At 43.4% G+C, this 20,807-nt stretch overlaps 1 protein-coding gene across 5 annotated transcripts; it reads right to left on the bottom strand.

The window, feature by feature from the left end:
• Window positions 1-12,936: 12,936 nt before the first annotated feature.
• On the bottom strand, window positions 12,937-15,759 carry C4H7orf25 (chromosome 4 C7orf25 homolog). Of its 5 annotated transcripts, none has more exons than XM_010804422.4 (2): window positions 15,646-15,759; window positions 12,937-14,582 (listed from the first exon to the last, which is right to left on the bottom strand). In XM_010804422.4, exon 2 carries the CDS (start codon window positions 14,559-14,561, stop codon window positions 13,296-13,298), a length of 1,266 nt encoding a protein of 421 aa, XP_010802724.1. In that variant the 5' UTR covers window positions 14,562-14,582; window positions 15,646-15,759; the 3' UTR covers window positions 12,937-13,295. The 5 variants fall into 5 exon arrangements, with proteins under 5 accessions (XP_010802724.1, XP_005205705.1, XP_005205703.1 ...); XM_005205648.5 differs by lacking the exon at window positions 15,646-15,759 and adding an exon at window positions 15,199-15,507; XM_005205646.5 differs by lacking the exon at window positions 15,646-15,759 and adding an exon at window positions 15,086-15,191.
• Window positions 15,760-20,807: the final 5,048 nt, after the last annotated feature.

Genomic DNA, 20,807 nt, shown 5'->3' with positions numbered 1-20,807 from the left:
GCCATGGGACCAAGGACCCTGTCCCTGTAGGCTTGTCATTTACCCATCCAGAGTCCCAGCTTCCTCACCTGAAAACTGAGTCCACCTAACTGACCACCTCAGTGCATTGCTGTGAGGCCCTGTTGCATGGGACCATCTAAAATGCTGACCTCTGACGTGGCTACAGCTTCTCTGTCCCTCTCCCTGAGAGGTGCACAGTTCTAGGGAAGAAGGCAGAGGCCCCGGGAGCAGACAATCCTCTCAACAAGCTTCACGAAAATGTTTCAAAGCACAGAAACAAGAAGAGCCACAGAGGGTAACTATATCCGAGATAGGAGGGGCTTTGATGGACGCCAAAGGAGATACTGGAGAAAGGAAAACTCTCCTTGAAGGAACATTTGTTGGTCTCTTTTCCCAAAGTCATGGGCAGTTGAAGGAATAAAGTGACAGAATTTCACAAAGCAGTCCCTCTGAAGACCAGTGACGTGCTAGGGCAGGCCTTTGGTTTGGGGACACCCAGGACAGAGCAGTGGCAGTGAGCCTCCCTGGTGAAGGTCTTAAAGAGGACTGCCCAGTTGCTCAGTCATGTCCAACTCTTTGTGACCCCATGGACTGTAGCCCATCTGTCCATGTAATTTTCCAGGCACGAATATTAAATTCAGTTCAGTCGCTCAGTCGTGTCTGACTCTTTGCAACCCCATGAACCACAGCACGCCAGGCCTCTCTGTACATCACCAACTCCTGGAGTTTACCCAAACTCATGTCAGTGGGTTGTTATTTCCTCCTCCAGGGATCTTCCCAACCCAGGGATCAAACCCACATTTCCTGGATTGGCAGGCTGATTCTTTACTACTGAGCCACCCAGGAAGCCCCTTAGAGAGGCCAGCTTAGACATAAACTATTATACAGAGAATGGATAAACAACAAGCCCCTACTGTATAGCACAAGGAATGATAGTCAATGTCCTGGGATAAACCATAATGGAAAAGAATATGAAAAAGAATGTGTCTACATATATATGTGTGTGTATAACTGAATCACTTTGCTGTACAGCAGAAATTAACATAACACTGTAAGTTAACTATACTTCAATAAAAGGAGCTTAAAACTACAAAGGCCCACCCAGATCGTCCAGCCCAGCTCCTGTTTCCTCTCAGTGATTCAGAGGGGCCGCGGAACGTGATGAGAGCCTGCAGTTCAGGTACGGGTGAAGCTCCGTAGTTGCTGTGCCTGGTTCGTCAGATGATCTACTAAAATACTGTGACAGGAAAGCATCTGGTGGGGGATCCAGGATGTACGGGGTATTTTCCCAAGTGCAGGAGGGGATCTGAGCAGAGAGAAACGTGAAACCCTTCCATACAGCACACATAGGGCCAGTCATTGCAGGGACATCGCCAAGCAAAGTGTTAAAAGGTTGCTGTTATGTCTACAGAGCAAGACGAATCCCCCAACAACCGAGACCCTATAGAGGGATCGTGTGCAAATTAGGGCCAAGCACACCAACAATCGTCTTTCAAAGGAAACATAAAGTCCTCATAGACCAAATTGCCTCCCCACATTTCCTGAATATCTAATCCAGATGGCTAATTGGTGAGCCTTTCTACAGTGCCTGTCTCTCTGCCCTTTTGACTTCCCTTTTGTTTATTTAAAGATGTCTTGAATAATCTTCCTAAGGAGGGGTTTTCTCTGTCAGAATCATCAGGATCAAGTAACAGTCTCACAGGCTAAGGATAGAATGACTGGGTTGAACAGATAACAAAACTTCAGCAAGGAAACCCAGAATGACTTTGGTAGACAATGATTCTGAATTCATTCTAAATGAACTCTTATGGATTTTTCTCAATGCCTGTGACAAAGCAGTCTGGGGTTTTTCTTCCTGTCTAGTTAAATGAAAAATAATTAATATTCACTTCACACAAATGCTTACTTATTAATATGACAAATTTTATAGAAAACAGATGGCTACTTTGAGCCTGGCCCACAATATTTCTGAATCTTTCATGGGATTCTAAAATTTCAAGGAAAGAGAACTTATAAAATTTTCAGAAATGGGTGTCCACTGGTTCTAAAGGTGGTGATGGGGTCTGTTTTAGACAGTTTCTTGCTTTATCCTTGTCTCAGCCTTGTTCTCATAGAGATAAAAGGCAGATACACAGAGTCTTTTCATACACACATCTTTTCATGATGCCAAGCTATAAAGTAAAAGATCTCTGGAAAGGCTAAAAATAAGGAAAAGGTACATTTCCATAGAAAGCAAACCAGTAATTGTTTCCTGTGAAGAAACTGGTCCTTTGGGCTAGGATGCCCAAATACGTTTTTGGAGTTGAAATGATTAATGCTCAGTTCATCTGTATTTTAATGGGGAGGGGGGCAGTTGCAGAGAGAAGGAAACTCCTAAACAGTGTCCATAGAGTTTCCCTCTTTTGTAATGATCGTGTAGCTTCTGAGATGAATATTAGAGGGATGAAAAATCAAATGGATGATAGAGAATATCCTTGAGGGTGAGACTAAGAAGATCTCATTTTACCTATGTCTGTAAAGCTTCCATTTCTGCCCAATGGGCTACATGTCTTAAAGCCCAGTGTGCCTCTGAGCCTGAGCCACTGGGCCACTTGGGTGACAGAGGTGACTGGGTCCAACAAGGACCCAGGAAGGGTGCAGGGGCCAGAGCTCACAGCAGGATGAGCCTGCTGCCCTGGGAGCCCAATCACTGCAATCAAGAAATGCTCTGAGCACTGGGAAGGGTCCCAACCCCAGGTGGTCTTGGAACTGTATTGGGTTGGCCAAAAACTTAATTTGGGCTTTTCTGTAACATCTTATGGACACTAGGCACAAGGAGCAGATGTCACTTTTAATGATTTTAGTGCTTTTCTAGACATAAGGAGGTCTATATAGTCAAAGCTATGGCTTTTCCAGTAGTCATGTATGGATGTGAGAGTTGGACCATGAAGAAGGCTGAGCACCGAAGAATTGATGCTTTTGAACTGCAGTGTTGGTGAAGACTCTTGAGAGTCCCTTGGACTGCAAGGAGATCAAACCAGTCAACCCTAAAGGAAATCAGTCCTGAATATTCATTGGAAGGACTGATGTTGAAGCTGAAAGTTTGGCCACCTGATGCGAAGAACCGATTCATTTGAAAAGACCCTGATGCTGGGAAGGATTGAAGGTGGGAGGAGAAGGGGATGACAGGATGAGATGGTTGGATGGCATCACTGACGCAATGGACATGAGTTTGAGTAGGCTCCGGGAGTTGGTGATGGACAGGGAAGCCTGGTGTCCTGCAGTCCATAGGGTCGCAAAGAGTCAGACACAACTGAGCAACTGAACAACAACAATAAACACATAGGAGATACAAGAATCAGGCTCATAAAATCCTCTCCTGTAATGATGTATCTGGGAAAACAATCTAAAAAAGAGTGGATATATGTACTGATATATGTACAACTGATTCACTTCGCTGTACAGCAGAAAGTAACACAGTATTGTAAGTCAACTATACTCCAATAAAATTTTTTTTAGAAATTCACTCCCCCCCCCCAAAAAAAATGAATCCTCTCCTGAAAATATCTAACTATCTACAGGCCTGTTCTGCTAGTTTTTCCCAGAGCACAGAGGGCCTCATTCTGATTTCCACCCTGAGCTCCTTTCAGGGGGTATTGAAGGTCAGCGGCTACAGCGGTTTGTGACTTAGTCCTTGTAGAGGCAGATGGCAAGTGCCAGTTTTTAGTTGGCAGCTGGCTGAAGTCACAGGCATTATGAATGAGACACAATATTAATTATCAGCTGCTGGAGCAGCATAATTCATGACAGCAATCCCTCCAGCCTGCATTTGGCGTCTCTATTATTTCTAGCTCAGCACCTGAATTGAGTTGCTTTCCAATCTGAATTTAAAATTTTCATTTCCTAGGCACTGTAAACACTTTAGAGAAGCTGACATTTTCAGAGCAAATGAATTTATGTTCAAGTCCTTAGCAAAGCAGCTCTTTTATACTCTAGCAGACTTTCGGTAGCCAGACATTTTAGAGTGTATTTTGTTATGTCTATCTTGAAGTTGAAAACTTTTTCTTTTGTATTTTCTGATATTTTTTGTTTATTGATAAGAAAATTTGTTCAATGTGATACATGCATGACTATTTTGTTTATTATTGAAGTATAAGCTCCAGATGATCATTGTATCTAAAGAATTTTTTTAAGAAAGCAATGGCTTATGGCACTTGTGTTAGTTTTAGGTGTAGAACAAAGTGACTCAGTTGCATATTATACTTTTTCAGATTCTTTTCCACTGTAAGTTACTACAAGATACTGAACGTAGTTCACTGTGCTACCCAGTAAATCCTTGCTGCTTATCTATTTTATATACAGTAGTGCATATGCGTTAATCCCACAATCCTAATTTATCCCTTTCCACCTTGGTAAACATCAGTTTTTCTCTGTCTGTGAATCTGTTTTGTAAATAAACTCATTTGTATTTTGTTTTAGAGTCCACACAAAAGTGATATATTATTTGTCTTTCTCTGTCTGACTTACCTCACTTAGTATGAGAGTCCCTAGGTCCATCCATGTTGTGGCAAATAGCAATATTTCATTCTTTTTCCTGGCTGAGAAATGTTCCATTGTATATTCATACATATGTATATACATATACACACACATACATACACACACATGTATATACATACATACATGTATACAGTGTGTGTTTTATATGTAATTACATATATGCATTTACATATATGTGCATATATACTTATGTGTTTACATATATTTACATATTTATATTTACATGTTATATAAATATTACATATTATATGAATGTGTATTTACATATATATGTGGTATATACAGGTACCACATCTTCTTTATCGATTCATCTGTTGCTGGACACCTAGGTCCCTTCCTTCATCTTTTCTGGATATGTACCCAGGAGTGAGATTGTTGAATCATATGATAGCTCTATTTTTAGCTTCTTAATGAACTCCCATACTGTTTTCCATAGCAGCTGTACCAATTTTATATTCCTACCAATAGTGTAGGAGGGTTCCCTTTTCTTCACATCATCTCCAGCATTTATTATTTGTAGACATTTTGGTGGTGGCCATTCTGATCCATGTGACATGATACCTCACTGTAGTTTTGATTTGCATTACTCTAATAATTACCAATGTTAAACATCTTTTTATGCAGGTGTGATTTTTTTCAGGTGCAAGCAAATCCTTTCTAAAATATCTTGTCTTTCTCCTTGTTTCCTATGTAATTGCCTCGATTTAGGAATGGGATAAACTCAGCTGAATGAAGAAGATAATAGAGACCCAAGTTTCATTGGTTGTTGTCGTCATTGTCATTGTTATTTTTCAGAGTTATCTCAAACTTTGCCACTCGAGAACGTTAAGTCCAGTACTTACAGAAGGAATAACTATTCCGTTTAGCTAATGCTCAACAGATGATTATACAATGGTCACAAAGCCAGATAAACATGAAGCAACCATGGATGGACCATTTGCCCTCACTCTCAGGAGACCAGTCAAGAACCAAGCCAGGATTAAAATAAATAAATTTATATTAAAAAAAAAGAAACTAGCAATGAAAAAAAAAAAAAAGAACCAAGCCAGGAACCAGAAGTCAGCCGCGTTACTGACCTGGATGATTGATGCTCAGAGTCCAGCGGAAACATCAACAGCCCCACTGGGAATTCCATTCCCTATAAGCACTCTGCTTCCTGACTTTTACATGGGGACTCCTGGTTGGCATTCCATTTTGTTTCAGTTGGCCTGTTTTTTTGTCAGTTTCCCTCTTCATTCATGTACCTTTCACAATCCACCACTCTGCTTGGCTCCCACCCTACCACCCTTGATAAATATGGAAATAAAACCACCACTCCGCTGTAGTCATTCAGCTCTCAGAAATACAAAAATGAGTAGGATCCATTATTATAGCATCTCCCATTTAATGTTCTTCCTGCAGAATTTTCGTTAGGATTGTAACCTTTTCTACTGTCACATTTTTTTTTTCTTTTGAACTGATGTTCTATATTCTAGAAATCATGCAGAAAGAATACATATTCCCTACGTCCAATACACATTGTGCAAAACACAAAGAGAAAGGGCACAGCAGAGAATGCACAGACACCCTTTTAAGAAGCACAAATAAATTTACTTTCTGTTCTCAGCTCACATTGTGCCCATTTGTCTTTTTTTCATAGACCAAGACCACAAGAATCTTCAAAAGAAGAAGTGCCAAGAGGCCTAGAATCTCAGCAGATGTTGGCATTAATAATGGACCAAATGAGAGCTGATGACAGAGACATCAAGTCTGAAAACAACACAAAGAATATAAATACTGTGAGATAGCTCCCCCATCCCTAACCCTGCCTATTGCCAAATATTTTCATTTCTTCCACATTATTCATGGTAAAGTACAGAACACGGAGCCACACATCACATCCAAAAATGCTCTGCTGGTGACCTTGTTTGTTTCACTCCTTTTCATTGTAGATGTCTTTACATAATAAATTGATGGTTATTAAAATCACAGAATATTTACTATGAGCTTATTTTACTTATGTACTATAAGCTTGTATCACCACTTTGAATCAAAAAAGGATTTAAGGTAAAGGATAAAGTGAGAAGGAAAAAGGGTAAACAAAGGCCAGAACTTTACCTAGAATCAGAACTGAAGTAAATCTTTAGGAATAAATGCCACTTTTGAGCTTTTGAATTATTTGCCATTAGCATTGACACCCAGCCCTATACAATTTATCTGCCCACAAAAATCTCAACCTCCCCCCCACTCCACACTCTATCCCATAAAGACACACAGGACAGGTGTCCCAAACCTGTGTGCTCTCCCCCACAGACACAGAAAATAATCCTTATTAAAAGGATTAATAAGGTGGGTGTTAGGATCCCTAATACCCACCCTGTTCGGGAACCTGTGTGGTTATGCAGTGCTATTCTCAAGTTCCTTTACTTGCCATGTCTGAATTATTGCCAGAATTACGACCAGGAGTTAAGGAAGGGCAAATTATTATTTTAGGATTCAAACAAAAATCAGAAGGAATTGGAATTTTCAAAATGAAACACAGTTGAAATGCAAAATAATAAAGGGTCAAGTGATGCAAAATAAAGGGATCCAAAAGTCTGTGTGTGCATGCAAGCACGTGTGTAGCATATGAGGTCTATATAAATGTATAATTTATTCCAAAAAGAAATAATCAGCATGAAAATTCAAAGCAATCATATGTCAAAAAAAAGAAAGTATGACAACCAGCAAGCCCTGATGGTTACTAGTCCTTATTTTGTGTCAGATACTGTTTTAAATGCTATCCATAGAGTGTCTTATTTCATATTCTTATTTTACAGATAAGGAAACTAAAGCTTGGTGAGGTTAAGTCACTTGCCTAGGGCTCACACAGAATGGCAAAATGTATCCAACCAGCTCTGCCTCCCAGGCAAGAGCTGGCCATTACTGTGTGCTGCCTCCCAGTGGCCAGAGCTGGTAATTACCAAGCCTGAATTTAAAAAGTTGGCTTAAAGCTCAAGATTCGGAAAACGAAGATCATGGCGTCTGGTCGCATCACTTCATGGCAAATAGATGGGGAAACAGTGGCTGACTTTATTTTTTGGGCTCCAAAATCACTTCAGATGGTGATTCCAGCCATGAAATTAAAAGACGCTTACTCCAATGGCACCCCACTCGAATACTCTTGCCCGGAAAATCCCATGGGCGGAGGAGCCTGGTAGGCTGCAGTCCATGGGGTCGCTAAGAGTGGACACGACTGAGCGACTTCACTTTCACTTTTCTCTTTCATGCATTGGAGAAGGAAATGGCAACCCACTCCAGTATTCTTGCCTGGAGAATCCCAGGGACGGGGGAGCCTAGTGGGCTGCTGTCTATGGGGTCGCACAGAGTCGGACACAACTGAAGCGACTTAGCATAGCATAGCATAGCATACTCCTTGGAAGGAAAGTTATGACCAACCTAGACAGCATATTAAAAACCAGAGACATTACTTTGTCAACAAAGGTCCATCTAGTCAAGGCTATGGTTTTTCCAGTGATCATGTATGGATGTGAGAGTTGGACTATAAAGAAAGCTGAGCGCAGAATTGATGGTTTTGAACTGCGGCGTTGCAGAACACTATTGAGAGTCCCTTGGACTGCAAGGAGATCCAACCAGTCCATTCTAAAGGAGATCAGTCCTGGGTGTTCTTTGGAAGGACTGATGTTGAAGCTGAAACTCTAATACTTTGGCCACCTGATGCGAAGAGTTGACTCATTGGAAAAGACCCTGATGCTGGGAAAGATTGAGGGCAGGAGCAGAAGAGGACGACAGAGGATGAGATGGCTGGATGGCATCACCGACACAGTGGACATGACTTTGAGTGAACTCCGGGAGGTGGTGATGGACAGGGAGTCCTGGCGTGCTGCAGTCCATGGGGTCGAAAAGAGTTGGACATGACTGAGCGACTGAACTGAACTGATTTTCCTTAGTGAATATAGTTTTGAAAAAAATTACTTACAAACAGTTGGGGGGTTGCGTATTTAAAGGAAGAAAACCATGCCAAATGTACACATACGTGTGTGCAATGCTGGGTCTGTGCTATAGGTGTGCATTGTGTTTGCTATACACCTCACTGGCAGATATAGTTGTCATCAAAGAAATAAAATACAGTGCTCCATTTGAAATTAATTTTAGTTTAGAATTCTACTCACTTTGCATGACTTCTTAAACCCTTCTGATGATATATCTGAGAGGTGGAGGAGCAAAAAAAAAAAAAATTATTTCCTGGAATGAAATCTTTCAGATTAAAAGTGTTTATCTCCCGGGATAATCCTAATGTCTAAATTGGAAAATCTTTCATATGAATGTCTATACCGCTTTCTTCTTAGCAAGATCCAAAGAGTCACCCAAAACTATGGAAAGAGACTGAAAAGAATAGGTCACATCCAAAGAAGTCCTTTCAAAATATGATATGATAAGATAATGCCCCTAAACCTGCATGGAGTTCATCAATGAGGAAAAACTGGGAGCGTAATTCAATTCCACACAGCAGAAATGCTCCCAGGATCAGAATCCACCACAGAATCTTTAGTATCTGTTTACAAATGAGAAGAGTACAAAGGATCAGAGGAGTTCTAGAGCTAAGCCTGGCAGTGGTGCATATGCCCCACCCATATTCCACGGCTGCAAGGAATTTCGGAGGAGGCTGAGAGATGTGTTTCCACTGTGTGCTCAGGAGAGAAAGGAAATAGGGTTTCATAAACATAGCAGCACTTTCCCAGTCACACACACACACACACACACAAAGGCAGACCAGAAGATTTAGCAATGCTCTATAGATAAAAGACTCATGTCTGTACTATACAAAGAGTACGTGTAAGTCAATAGAAAGATGGAGAAACATACTAAGAAAAACGGTCAAAAAGTGTGAAGTAATTCAAAGCAAATCAAGTGTACAAATGACTTAATTGGCTGGTAGTGTATCTGGGGGCTTCCCAGGTGGCACTAGTGGTGAAGAACCAGCCTGTCAATGCAGGAGACATAAGAGACTGGGGTTCGATCCCTGGGTTGGGAAGATCCCCTGGGGGAGGGCATGGCAACCTACTCCAGTATTCTTGCCTGGAGAATTCCATGGACAGAGAAGCCTGGTGGAGTACAGTCCCTGGCATCACAAAGAGCTGGACACAACTGAACACACACACACAATGATTTGAGACAACTGGCGTGCAATTACCTGAATTAAGACATAGCCACAGAGCTGCAGGCCTTCACAAGGGCCCTGTCCCCAAACAGGAACAGCCAAAGTTCTCATTTTGGGCAAAGGAGGGGGAGTAACTGGAACACATCTTATACTCGAAATATTTCTACCCTACTTACGGGGTACTGTCACTTCCCTGGTGGCTCAGATGGTTAAGCATCTGTCTACAATGCGGGAGACCTGGGTTCAATCCCTGGGTAGGGAAGATGCCCTGGAGAAGGAAATGGCAACCCACTCCAGTACTATTGCCTGGAAAATCCCATGGACAGAGGAGCATGGTAGGCTACAGTCCATGGGGTCGCAAAGAGTCGGACACAACTGAGCAACTTCACTTTCACTTTACAGGGTACTATTCTTTGAATTGATGTGAAATTCAGAAAACATAAAATTAACTGGCTTACATTCATAATGTTGTGTAACTACCAACTTTATCTAACTCCAAAACATTTTCATCACTGCAAATTGTTTAGGGCAGAACTGACATGATACTCCTTCATTTAATAAACGTTTATCAAGGGTCTGTCACGTGTCAGGTACAGTTTGCCCATATTATTTTTCAGAGCAAGGAGATTATTTCACATTTAAACATAAGCAAAACTTACCTAAAGGAGGTTAATTGGACCTGGAAATTTGGAGAAGGTCATTAACTATTTTAACAATGTTCTCAATGACTATGGGTTAAGTAGGTTTTCTAGTTCTTCTTCAATTTTAACTATTCTCTAAGAAAATCATTTTTTTGGTATTTTGAAGTATCTTTTAATCAATTTATTCCAAAGACTCTCTTGGCTCCTCCAGAATCAGTCACATGGTGTTAGAAAAATAATAAACATGTGTTTTCTGAGCTGATTTAGAATTTAATGAGAGATGACATCTCAACCTGATAGGGAGCATGGCTAACTTCTAAGCTTATTAAAATAGTATATAGCTATTGTATATTTCCATATAATTAACCTTCTCCAAAGATGTTTTATATCCTTCTTGGTCTTGTAACTCTTATGTTGTGCTTTCTGGTTTTATTGCTTCCCTCCAGAATTTTTTTACTTGTCTTTTCTTACTATATGGACCACATTTATTCTCCACCCTGGCCCCTCACTTGAAAGTGATTCAGTTTGGTTTACTTTTTAGTATTGGTTCTATTTCCTATTTGACACCCAAAATTATATTGCTCTATTTTTCAGTGGCATGCCATCTGACATGGCAGGCACTTGGTAAATGTCTATTCAACAAAGGAATAAGTATTAGGACAACTGCCTTGAATGGGCTTCCCCCAGTGGCTCAGTGGTAAAGAATCCACCTGCAATGCAGGGTTCGATCCCTGGGTTGGAAAGATCCCCTGGAGAAGGAAATGGCAACCCACTCCAGTATTCTTGCCTGGAAAATCCCATGGACAGAGGAGCCCGGCAGGCTGCAGCCCACGGGGGTCACAATGAATGCAGGCCCTGAATGCATCTAGTGTGCAGCCATGACTATATCCCCCATACTGCACTATCATTTTTATAATCCTATCTTCCCTTCCTTTAACTATTCCTCCACACTACAAGTTTTTGTTGTTTTCCTAACAGATTTGATCATGACCACATCTTAAAAATCACCAGTGGCTCTCTAATGCCAAACTCTTCAGAGAACTTTGCCTGCTTTTCTAGCTTCACCTCCAGTTTTGTAATGTCCACATGCCTGGACTCTGGACAGAACCTCAGGCAGACTTCTGTACCTTTCCCATCCATGCCCTGTACACTTCTTGTCAAATCTCACACCCAAACCCCTCAGAGGTTACTTCCTCTGACTTCCTGCTCCCCACATCAAGAATTACTCCCTTTTTGTTTACACAATATTTTAAACGTAATTTTCAAAAATTCACCACATTAATTATACTTCAATCGTTCACCTCCAGTCCAGACTAAGAACTCCTTAGAGCAAGGAGCAATTATTCATCTTTTGTACCAATAACTGTTATAACGCTAGGTACTTCATAGTACCAAGGATCAACACTTTAGGACTTTAATAGGTGTTGAGAAGGCCTAAGTTCAATTTCTAACACTAGACAATTTCTGCTGCAATGAGTTAAATCTACCTCTCTAAATTGGAGTCCAAATCACAGCCATTTTCCCCTAGCAAATGTGTTTAGTAATAAAATCTCTCCCAGAGAAACATCCCATACTCTTAATTTTGCATTTCATTTCCATTGTCACAGGCCCCGACAATCAAATTTCACCTACTTAACACTGTGGCTGGAAATGTTTACTCACAAAATAGGGGCTGGCACAATAGAAAAGGCCAGGCTGTGGAATCACAAAATCAGGTTCTTAACACGGGTTCCTACACTCAGCACAGTTAATACCTCAGCTTTAAGACTCAAGTCCCAATTTTTAAAATGTCAATACATTATCTACTTTGTTGTTTTGGCTGCACATTAATAAAACACCTAGCACAATATGGTGGAGAAGGCAATGGCACCCCACTCCAGGACTCTTGCCTGGAAAATCCCATGGACGGAGGAGCCTGGTAGGCTGCAGTCCATGGGATCGCTAAGAGTCCGACAGGACTGATCGACTTCACTTTCACTTTTCACTTTCATGCACTGGAGAAGGAAATGGCAACCCACTCCAGTGTTCTTGCCTGGAGAATCCCAGGGATGGAGGAGCCTGGTGGGCTGCCGTCTATGTGGTCACACAGAGTCGGACACGACTGAAGTGACTTAGCAGCAGCACAATATGGACATGAAAATTTTCTTTTTAGTTACAACTGTATCATGCAGCAGGCATGAAATCTCCCTGGGGCTGTTTCATGAGAGAGACGTAATGGGATAATGTGCCTATCCCTTGCCACTTGCACAACAAGAATAGTATCCATAATCCAAATACTGGCTATGTGGGGGCTATTTATAAGTAAAATCTGAATTATTTTATATATTTTTCAATATATTCAAATTAACATTTAACCTTCCACATCTTAGGCGTGTAGTAGTATGATTGTTGTCTATCTTTTTACAGTGGTATTTCAAATTCATGGGACTCTTGTGATCAGACTTCACTTTGTTTCCTTCTGTGTTAATGTACATAACCACCAGATTGCACCTAACAGATAGCAATCAGTATTTTTTTGTTAATAATGGCCATAATTTTGGAAATCTAAAATTATCTGTAAACAATGCCCAGGCTCAACACGTATCAAATGCTAAATCAATATAATGAAAAGCAAGCTTCAGAGGTTGCTCGATATTTAATGCAAGATGCAATGTAGCCATAGTCAAAGAGATGCGATTACCATTAGGGGAAATGGAGCTCTACTGAATCAAACAAATCTAAGTATTGTGATACAGCTACAAGCCTTACAGAGATGTATTTCTGTTCTAATTATAATGTAGCCAGTTTGATAAATAAGGTTGTCTCTTATGCTTTTTCTACTTTAGGTTATTTACTTTATAGATGAGACACACCATCAACTGATTAATAAGAGTTCTAAGTATTAATTTTACCATAGATTTTTTTTTTTCCAATTAAGATGGGGAGACACAGCCTTTGGTATAAATAACTTATTTCCATGACAATAAAGGATATCATTAGTGTTCACTGTCAGTCGTGCAGTCCTTTGGTAAGGGGGTAGCTAGGGCCTCTTTGCTCTCAGTAAGTGCTCTGGGCTGATGGATAAATACACTAAACTTAACGCCCTGGTTGTTGGCAGCCCTGACAAAACCACTATTGGCAGTCATTGTAATGGCTTTCAGGTTGTCTCCTGTCCCAAAAATTGTTAATGAGCGGCTGTTAATTTTGGAACTAGCCACTAGTTTCAAGGCACGCTCAGAAGGCTGGTCTGGGACCACATTAATTCGCTTAATCAGCATCGCAGCTCGCTCTCTCTCCCCGGGTCCTCCTAAGGTATCTAGAATAGACTGAAAATCTTTGACAGCAGATTCGCAAGCAAACAACTCCTTGTCCTTCATAAATGCCTCCAGCTGTGGCAGAACCTGCTCTTTCCTCTCCTGCTCTGCTTGTTCCGTGAGCACTTTTTCTTTGAAGATAAAGTGGCAGCCTCCATAGCTGAGGGCAGATACGTAGGTGATTAAAGTAGTAATGTCCAGGTTGACTCTTTTGCACACGTCCACCTTGATTTCTGTAGGAAACGCGACACTTGCTAGGATGTTTTCTCGGTCTACCCGGGTCACCTGCAAAAGTTCAGGGCCCTCATCATCTGATTCACTCTCACTGGGCTGGAGCTCTTCAGGGTGATCTAACAGAGAATTCACCGCTACTATGTCCCCCCTCACTGATATGCCCATTTCTTTCAGCTTCTCAGCCATGGGGCTGGAGACACTATTGTAAAATGCAAAGATGATGTGAGGGTTGCTATACTGCACGGGCTGCTGGTGACTGGCCTGGAGGAAGTCTTCAGCCTGCTCAATAATGCTTTTGTCACCATACTGGCCCCTGCCCAGCCAAATATTATGCAGAGCTTCAGCCTTGCGGCCAATGGCTTTCACCCAAGTATGACCACCATTTGCAACAACATCCACCACAAGGGTCTGCTTTTCTCCAAAGGTGTCTGTGTAACCGAAGACATGGAGAACACTGACCACTTCCTCCAGGTTTTCTGCTGATTCCACGATGGCTCTGAGGTGTGTCAGGTTAGTGCTCTGCAAGTGGGACTCCTTAATAGCTACTTTTCCAGCTTCTACTTTCTGTAAGAATTTCAATTCCGCCTTCAACTTGCTGCACAGCTTGGCACCACCTTCGATGCCCCCTTTTCTTGATCTGGAAAGTGATTCTGCTCTCTTGATCAGTTCCTTGGCTATGGCGATGCGTTCACAGAGCATGGAGTGTGCAGACATGCTGACAGCATTATTCCTTTCCTAAGAAAACAAAACAAATAAATCAACTGCAAGCATTTTTTCACTCAGGATTGTTAAGATTCCAATCGGACAGCTAAGATTATGGAGGCCCCGAGACTATGAACCTGGGATTCTGGGTGTCTGGAGTGACTTCCTCTTCTGAGAGCTAAGGAAAGGAAGACCGCTATACTTCCGAACTCCTTACCTACGCTGGTTTGCAAGACTCTTTACACTTTCATTTTTTCAGCTTGAAGGTCATGGGATCCACAATATAACCCAGGTTAGGATAAAATGCAGCGGGCTGGCAACCTGCTACATAAGAAATTTCCTTATAAGCAGCCTTACCATTTGGCTGTCAAGAAATCTTAGAAGGCTCGGAATGTCACAATAAAATGGTTAAAGTATCCGCATAGACTGGCTGGTTAAAAAATTGTCCAAAAAAAATAAATTATCCAAAACAAGAGACTCTCTCCTAAATTGAGCACTCTAAGCTTTTCATACTTGGGTCTCCTTCAACCTCCTACCTCGTGATTCCCAGGGGCATATGGTACACGCGCCAAGCAATCAAGACTGCCTGTTCCTGCCTGTGACGTCAACCCAGCCTATTTCTAAAGACCGAAGGAGCCCACCGACTTGCCTCCAGCTCCCACTCCAAAAGAAAAGCCTGAAGATAATCTACGGAGCAGCCGTGGCGGCCCGAGCGGGCGGGCCTGAGGTCAGTGGGGCCTTCCAAGAGGGCGCATTCGACCCTTCCGGGTCCACCTGCACGGCGGGCCCCGCTGGGTGGGCTGGGGCTCCAAAAGCCCCCGCGACCAGAGCCGGGTCTGCGGCGCGGGCGGATGGGGGTCGGCGGCCCGGCGCCCACCACCCTCCTCGCGGGGCGGGGCCAGTTAAGTCCCCTCCGAGCCTCAGAAGGGGCGCCCCGTTCCCTCTCCCCTTCCCGGTTCCTCACCGGCAGAGCCCAGAACTGCGAGCGCGAGCAGGGGGCCACGTGCGCGCGAGGCCGGGACCCGCCGGGAAACCTCACCGGGCAGCCCCCACCCAACTCAGGCCGCCGCTGCTGCTCCGCCTGCGCAAGCCCTACCGCCTCGGGCGCCTAACGCGTCACGTGGCCCCGCGCCGGGTGACGCCAAGTCCGCGATTCCCAGGTGGCAGCGCGGCCTCGAGAGCGGGGCTGACGCTAGCATGGTGGCCATGTTTGTTGATGGCACCGACTTTTCCTAACTGCCACCGCGGAGCGAACCCAGGGACGCGCGGCTTCCTGGCTCCAGGGGAGGGGCAGGGGTGGAACTTTCAGGACCGCGCCTTTCTCACTGGCCACCGACCGCTCGATCCCCAGCGTGCCTGGTCTGCTGAACCCGCACCCTAGCATTTGATCTAATAGTTAAGACTTTGCCTGGGGCGGGAGTCGATGCGTTTTGGTGGAGAAAATCTCCCGGGGGCACCCAGCTCCCCTCCTCGGGCCAAGCACATCTCTTTGCCGTCAAGCTCAAACCCCTAGAGTGCCAGACGAGGGTTGTTGTAGAAAATGCTTGGCTCATTTTAACAGAAAACTGGCTGGAGAGGCTTGTCAGAGGTTACACAGCTGGTAAATACTGGAGCTGAGAGTTCTGACTCCAAGCCAAAGCACTCACCACTGCATCATCATGGACTCTGCCTTTCTAAAGACGACAAATGGTCAGTGGCTTCCGAAGGGCTGAGAAATTGACCTTAACCCTGCTACCGTGTCCAGAGTCACCCATAAAGTAGAAAGTGAAGTCGCTCAGTTGTGTCCGACTCTTTGCGACCCCATGGACTGTAGCCTACCAGGCTCTCCGTCCATGGGATTTTCCAGGCAAGAGTACTGGAGTGGGGTGCCATTTCCCTTTTCATAGGATCTTCCCAACCCAGGGCTCGAACTCGGTTCTCCCGCATTGTAGGCAAGACGGTTTACCGTCTGAGCCACCAGGGAAGTCCTTAAGCCTCATTCTAAAAATTAGAGAACTTGAAGTTAAATTTTATCCTGTGCCTGCCTGCTCCTTTCAGTTCAGTTCAGTCGCTCAGTCGTGTCCGACTCTTTGCGACCCCCTGAACTGCAGCACGCCAGGCCTCCCTGTCCATCACCAACTCCCGGAGTTCACTCAGACTCATGTCCATCGAGTCGGTGATGCCATCCAGCCATCTATCTCATCGTCTGTCGTCCCCTTCTCCTCCTGCCCCCAATCCCTCCCAGCATCAGTCTTTTCCAATGAGTCAACTCTTCGCATGAGGTGGCCAAAGTATTGGAGTTTCAGCTTTAGCATCATTCCTTCCAAAACAACACCCAGGTCTGATCTTTAGAATGGACTGGTTGGATCTCCTTGCAGTCCAAGGGACTCTCAAGAGTCGTCTCCAACACCACAGTTGAAAAGCATCAATTCTTTGGCGCTCAGCTTTCTTCACAGTCCAACTCTCACATCCATACATGACTACAGGAAAAACCATAGCCTTGACTAGATGGACCTTTGTGGGCCATGTCTCTGCTTTTGAATATGCTGTCTAGGTTGGTCATAACTTTCCTTCCAAGGAGTAAGTGTCTTATAATTTTATAGCTGCAATCACCATCTGCAGAGATTTTGGACCCCCCAAAAATAAGGAACAAACTCACAAAGCTAAAAAAAAAAAAAAGACTGCACAGGAGACATGTCAATACATTTTTGGAAGACCAAGAGCAGTGAAACTTACTCAATGCTTAACATATGGCAGGCATTGTTCTGAGTGCATTTCACATATTAATTTATTCAATCCTTTTAGCCTAAAAGATACACTTTATTTGAACCAGGAAGCCAAGCCTCTCTGCAGATGGAGTAGTTAGCATAGACAAAACTGCATCAAGTGATTCACAAAGCAGAACTCCCAGAAGGTTCTGGATACTAGGGGAGTAGTTGAGGCAGGACTGGAAATGGGCATTGCTTATGTTGTATATCCAACAGACACAGAAGTCCTCTCTCCAGTCCTGTGAAACTGGGACTGTTACCATCCTTCCCCAGGCAGAAGTCTAGCATTTATGACGTTGAAGATAGGGGATTAGAAAGGTTCCAGACACATTACGAAGACTGCAAGTTACTATCCTGAATAGTAAAATGCTGCTGGCCCCTTTTCTGCCCCTCACAAAACAAAGGCACTCCTGTCCTACTCCCCTCATCACCCTCTCCCCCAAACCCTATTTTTCTCTGTAACAGAGCACATGAAAGACCACAGAGAAATGATTTATAGGTGATATTTGGCATCCCCCAGTTGGTGGCTCAGACGGTAAAGAATCTACCTGCAAAGCAGGAAACCTGGGTTTGATTCCTGGGTTGGGAAGATGTCCTGGAGGGATGGCAACCCACTCCAGTATTCTCGCCTGTAGAATCCCATGGACAGATTGGTGGGCTATGGTTGCAGTGAGTCGGACATGACTGAGCAACTAATCACAGCACAGTAAGCAGGTTTGGGACTCACAAACAGCACTTACAAACATTTTTCTGTTTGGAATCTAAAGGAAACAGAAAGCAGGACAAATGTTTTGTTTTTAAGTATCTTTAAACTAACATTCTCAGGTGGCTCAGATGGTAAAGAATCTGCCTGCAATTCCGGAGACCTGGGTTTGATCCCTGGGGTGGGAAGATCCCCTGGAGAAGGGAATGGTTCTTGTCTGGAGAATTCCATGGACAGAAGAGCCTGGCAGGCTACAGTCCAGGGGGTGCAAAGAGTGGGACACGACTGAAGTGACTAACACTTTCACTCAGATGAATCAAGAGAATTTTTTTCTAAAGGGGAGATAATGGAGTATAGGAAAGAGTTCTTCAAATTTAAAAGTGCTATCCCAAATCTTAAAAACATCAATAGAAAAGTAGGAAGTGTCTACTAAAAGTAGAAAAGTCTACTAAAAAAGTAGAATTTAAAAAACACGTGAAAAATACAGCAAAAACAAAACGATCTAGTATCCAATAAGAGATTCAATGTGGAGACAATTCTTTTTAGTCTAGAATTCTTAAACCCAGCCAGTCAAGAAAAGGGGAAGAGGATGAGATGGTTGGATGGCATCACCAACTCCATGGACGAGTTTGAGCAAGCTTTGGGAGTTGGTGATGGACAGGGAAGCCTGGCGTGCTGCAGTCCATGAGGTTGCAGAGTTGGACACAACTGAGCAAGAGAACTGAATCAAGAAACAGAATAGTTTCTATATACAACTAGCTTAGATTAGAGCAGGAAGAGAGGGTTCTTTGTCGGAATGGTGTGAAGGGTAGGGTGAGAATTGTTAGGATTACCTGATATCTGACCAAGAGGAAAACAGACTGAAGAGGGTTTTACAATCCTACTGGGGGGGGGGGGGGGGGGGGGACTGGTAAGAATTAGTGAGCCACAGAAAAAAAACAAAGCAAAAAAAGTGAGGAAAAGCAATCACAGTATACTTGTGTGCTATGTCACTTCAGTCGTTTCCAACTCTTTGCGACCCTATGGACTATAGCATGCAAGGCTCCTGTCCTTGGGATTCTCCAGGCAAGACTACTTAAGTGGATTGCCATGCCCTCCTCCAGGGGAGCTCCCCAACCCAGGGATCGAATCCATGTCTCCTGTGTCTCCTGGGTTGGCAGGCAGGTTCTTTACCACTAGAGCCATCTGGGAAGCCCTCACAGTATACTTACATACCAATAAAAAAAACCTTTTAAGCTCAACATTGTGATCTAATTAAAGCAGAGGGGAATTGAGGGAGGTATGAGTTCAAAATTCTCATATTGCAGAAGAAAATGTGTATATGGTAGTTAACTGCCGGGAGCCAGCGTGAGGAACTCCGCCCATGGCAAAGGTCATGAGGAAGGAGGCTCGGCATACGCAAAGGCAGGATCGAGCCTCAGGAGTCCCCCTGGAAATTCTCGAGCATCTACCCCCAAAACCAGAGTCTGCCTACTTTACTGCTTTGTGCTCTCACCTACACCTCTGACTTTACAAGGGGCTGTCCCCCACCACCTCTCTCTGAAAAAGAGTTAACTTACAGCTCCAGTTGATAAAAGTTCCTGGGCGTGACAAGAGTGTTTCAACCTACAAACTCCTCTGAAGGTTATTCCGGCCACATGTGATTGTTCACAGCCTCCCAACCGTGAGAGGCATGAGATGTTCTAAACTGTCTAAATACAGATTCCTTTGAGCAGTTAAAAGATTGATTAGAAACTGTATTGGTGAAGGGTTTTTCACTTGTTGGGCCAATGTTTGCTGCTAAGTTTCCATATCCCTTACCTACTGTGTCCCTGGCAGTGTACTGATTAATATAATTGGTGTATAGGAATGTAAGTAGTACCTTTAATGTTTATAACCTTGGACCCTTGAGTTAATTCTTTTCTTGTTATAGCCCACCACACCTTCGCCCTATAGGAATGCAACTTTAATGCTTTTGGAGGGTGGCACCTGACTTTAGAATAATCACCTTTAGAGAAAAATAAGTTTTCTGAAGAAAGGATCTTAAAATGTTAACAGGCCTCTTGACCAGATGATGTAAATCACCTAAACTTTTGCATATGATAAGTTTGCAGGAAGAAAGCTTGGCTTCAATTAGGATCAAGGACTGCTGTCCTTGCTGACTCTACCCCTTCCCCCATTATCCTCTATGCACAACTTAAGGTATAAAAACTACTTTGGAAAATAAAGTGCGGGCCTTGTTCACCGAAATTTGGTCTCCCCATGTCATTCTTTCTCTCACCTTCTGGCTGAAGTCCTATCTGGGGCGTGGAGGCTCGTCAAGCCTACTAATTTTGCCTGGGCTTCTAAGATCTGACCAGGGAGGCCTTAGTGTCTCCTCTCCTTCGGGAGAACGGGAGGACGCCTGTGGCCTACGTAGGTGACGTAAATTCCTTATTCTGGAATTTTATTAGCTTTCCAAGTAAACCACGTTATTCAGCCTCTTTTCTCCACTGAATTTTCTCACTGAGTTATCCTTATTTAACCACTCTTTATATCTTTAATTCTATCGTATCCTCATCACCGAAGCCATCTCCCCTTCGAATTCCCTGGATCCACCGGGGCTGGACCCCGGCAGTTAACCTTTTGGAGTCCAGAAACGACCATAAAAGCCTACTGTTTTGAAATACAGGAGTACCTGATAGAGTACTTGAAAAGTGAAAAGTGATGAATGTTCAGGGACAACGCCTTTGATCAGGGTTAGTTGTCCAACTTTAAGCTCATGCTTAGGAAGCTATCATTTGGTAGCCAAATATTGCTGGTTCCATAAGGTCCTTTGGAGCAGAGTCA

This window comes from Bos taurus, chromosome 4, assembly GCF_002263795.3.
Source record: "Bos taurus isolate L1 Dominette 01449 registration number 42190680 breed Hereford chromosome 4, ARS-UCD2.0, whole genome shotgun sequence".
Lineage (NCBI taxonomy): Eukaryota > Metazoa > Chordata > Mammalia > Artiodactyla > Bovidae > Bos > Bos taurus.
This window is presented reverse-complemented; position numbering and strand designations above follow the sequence as displayed.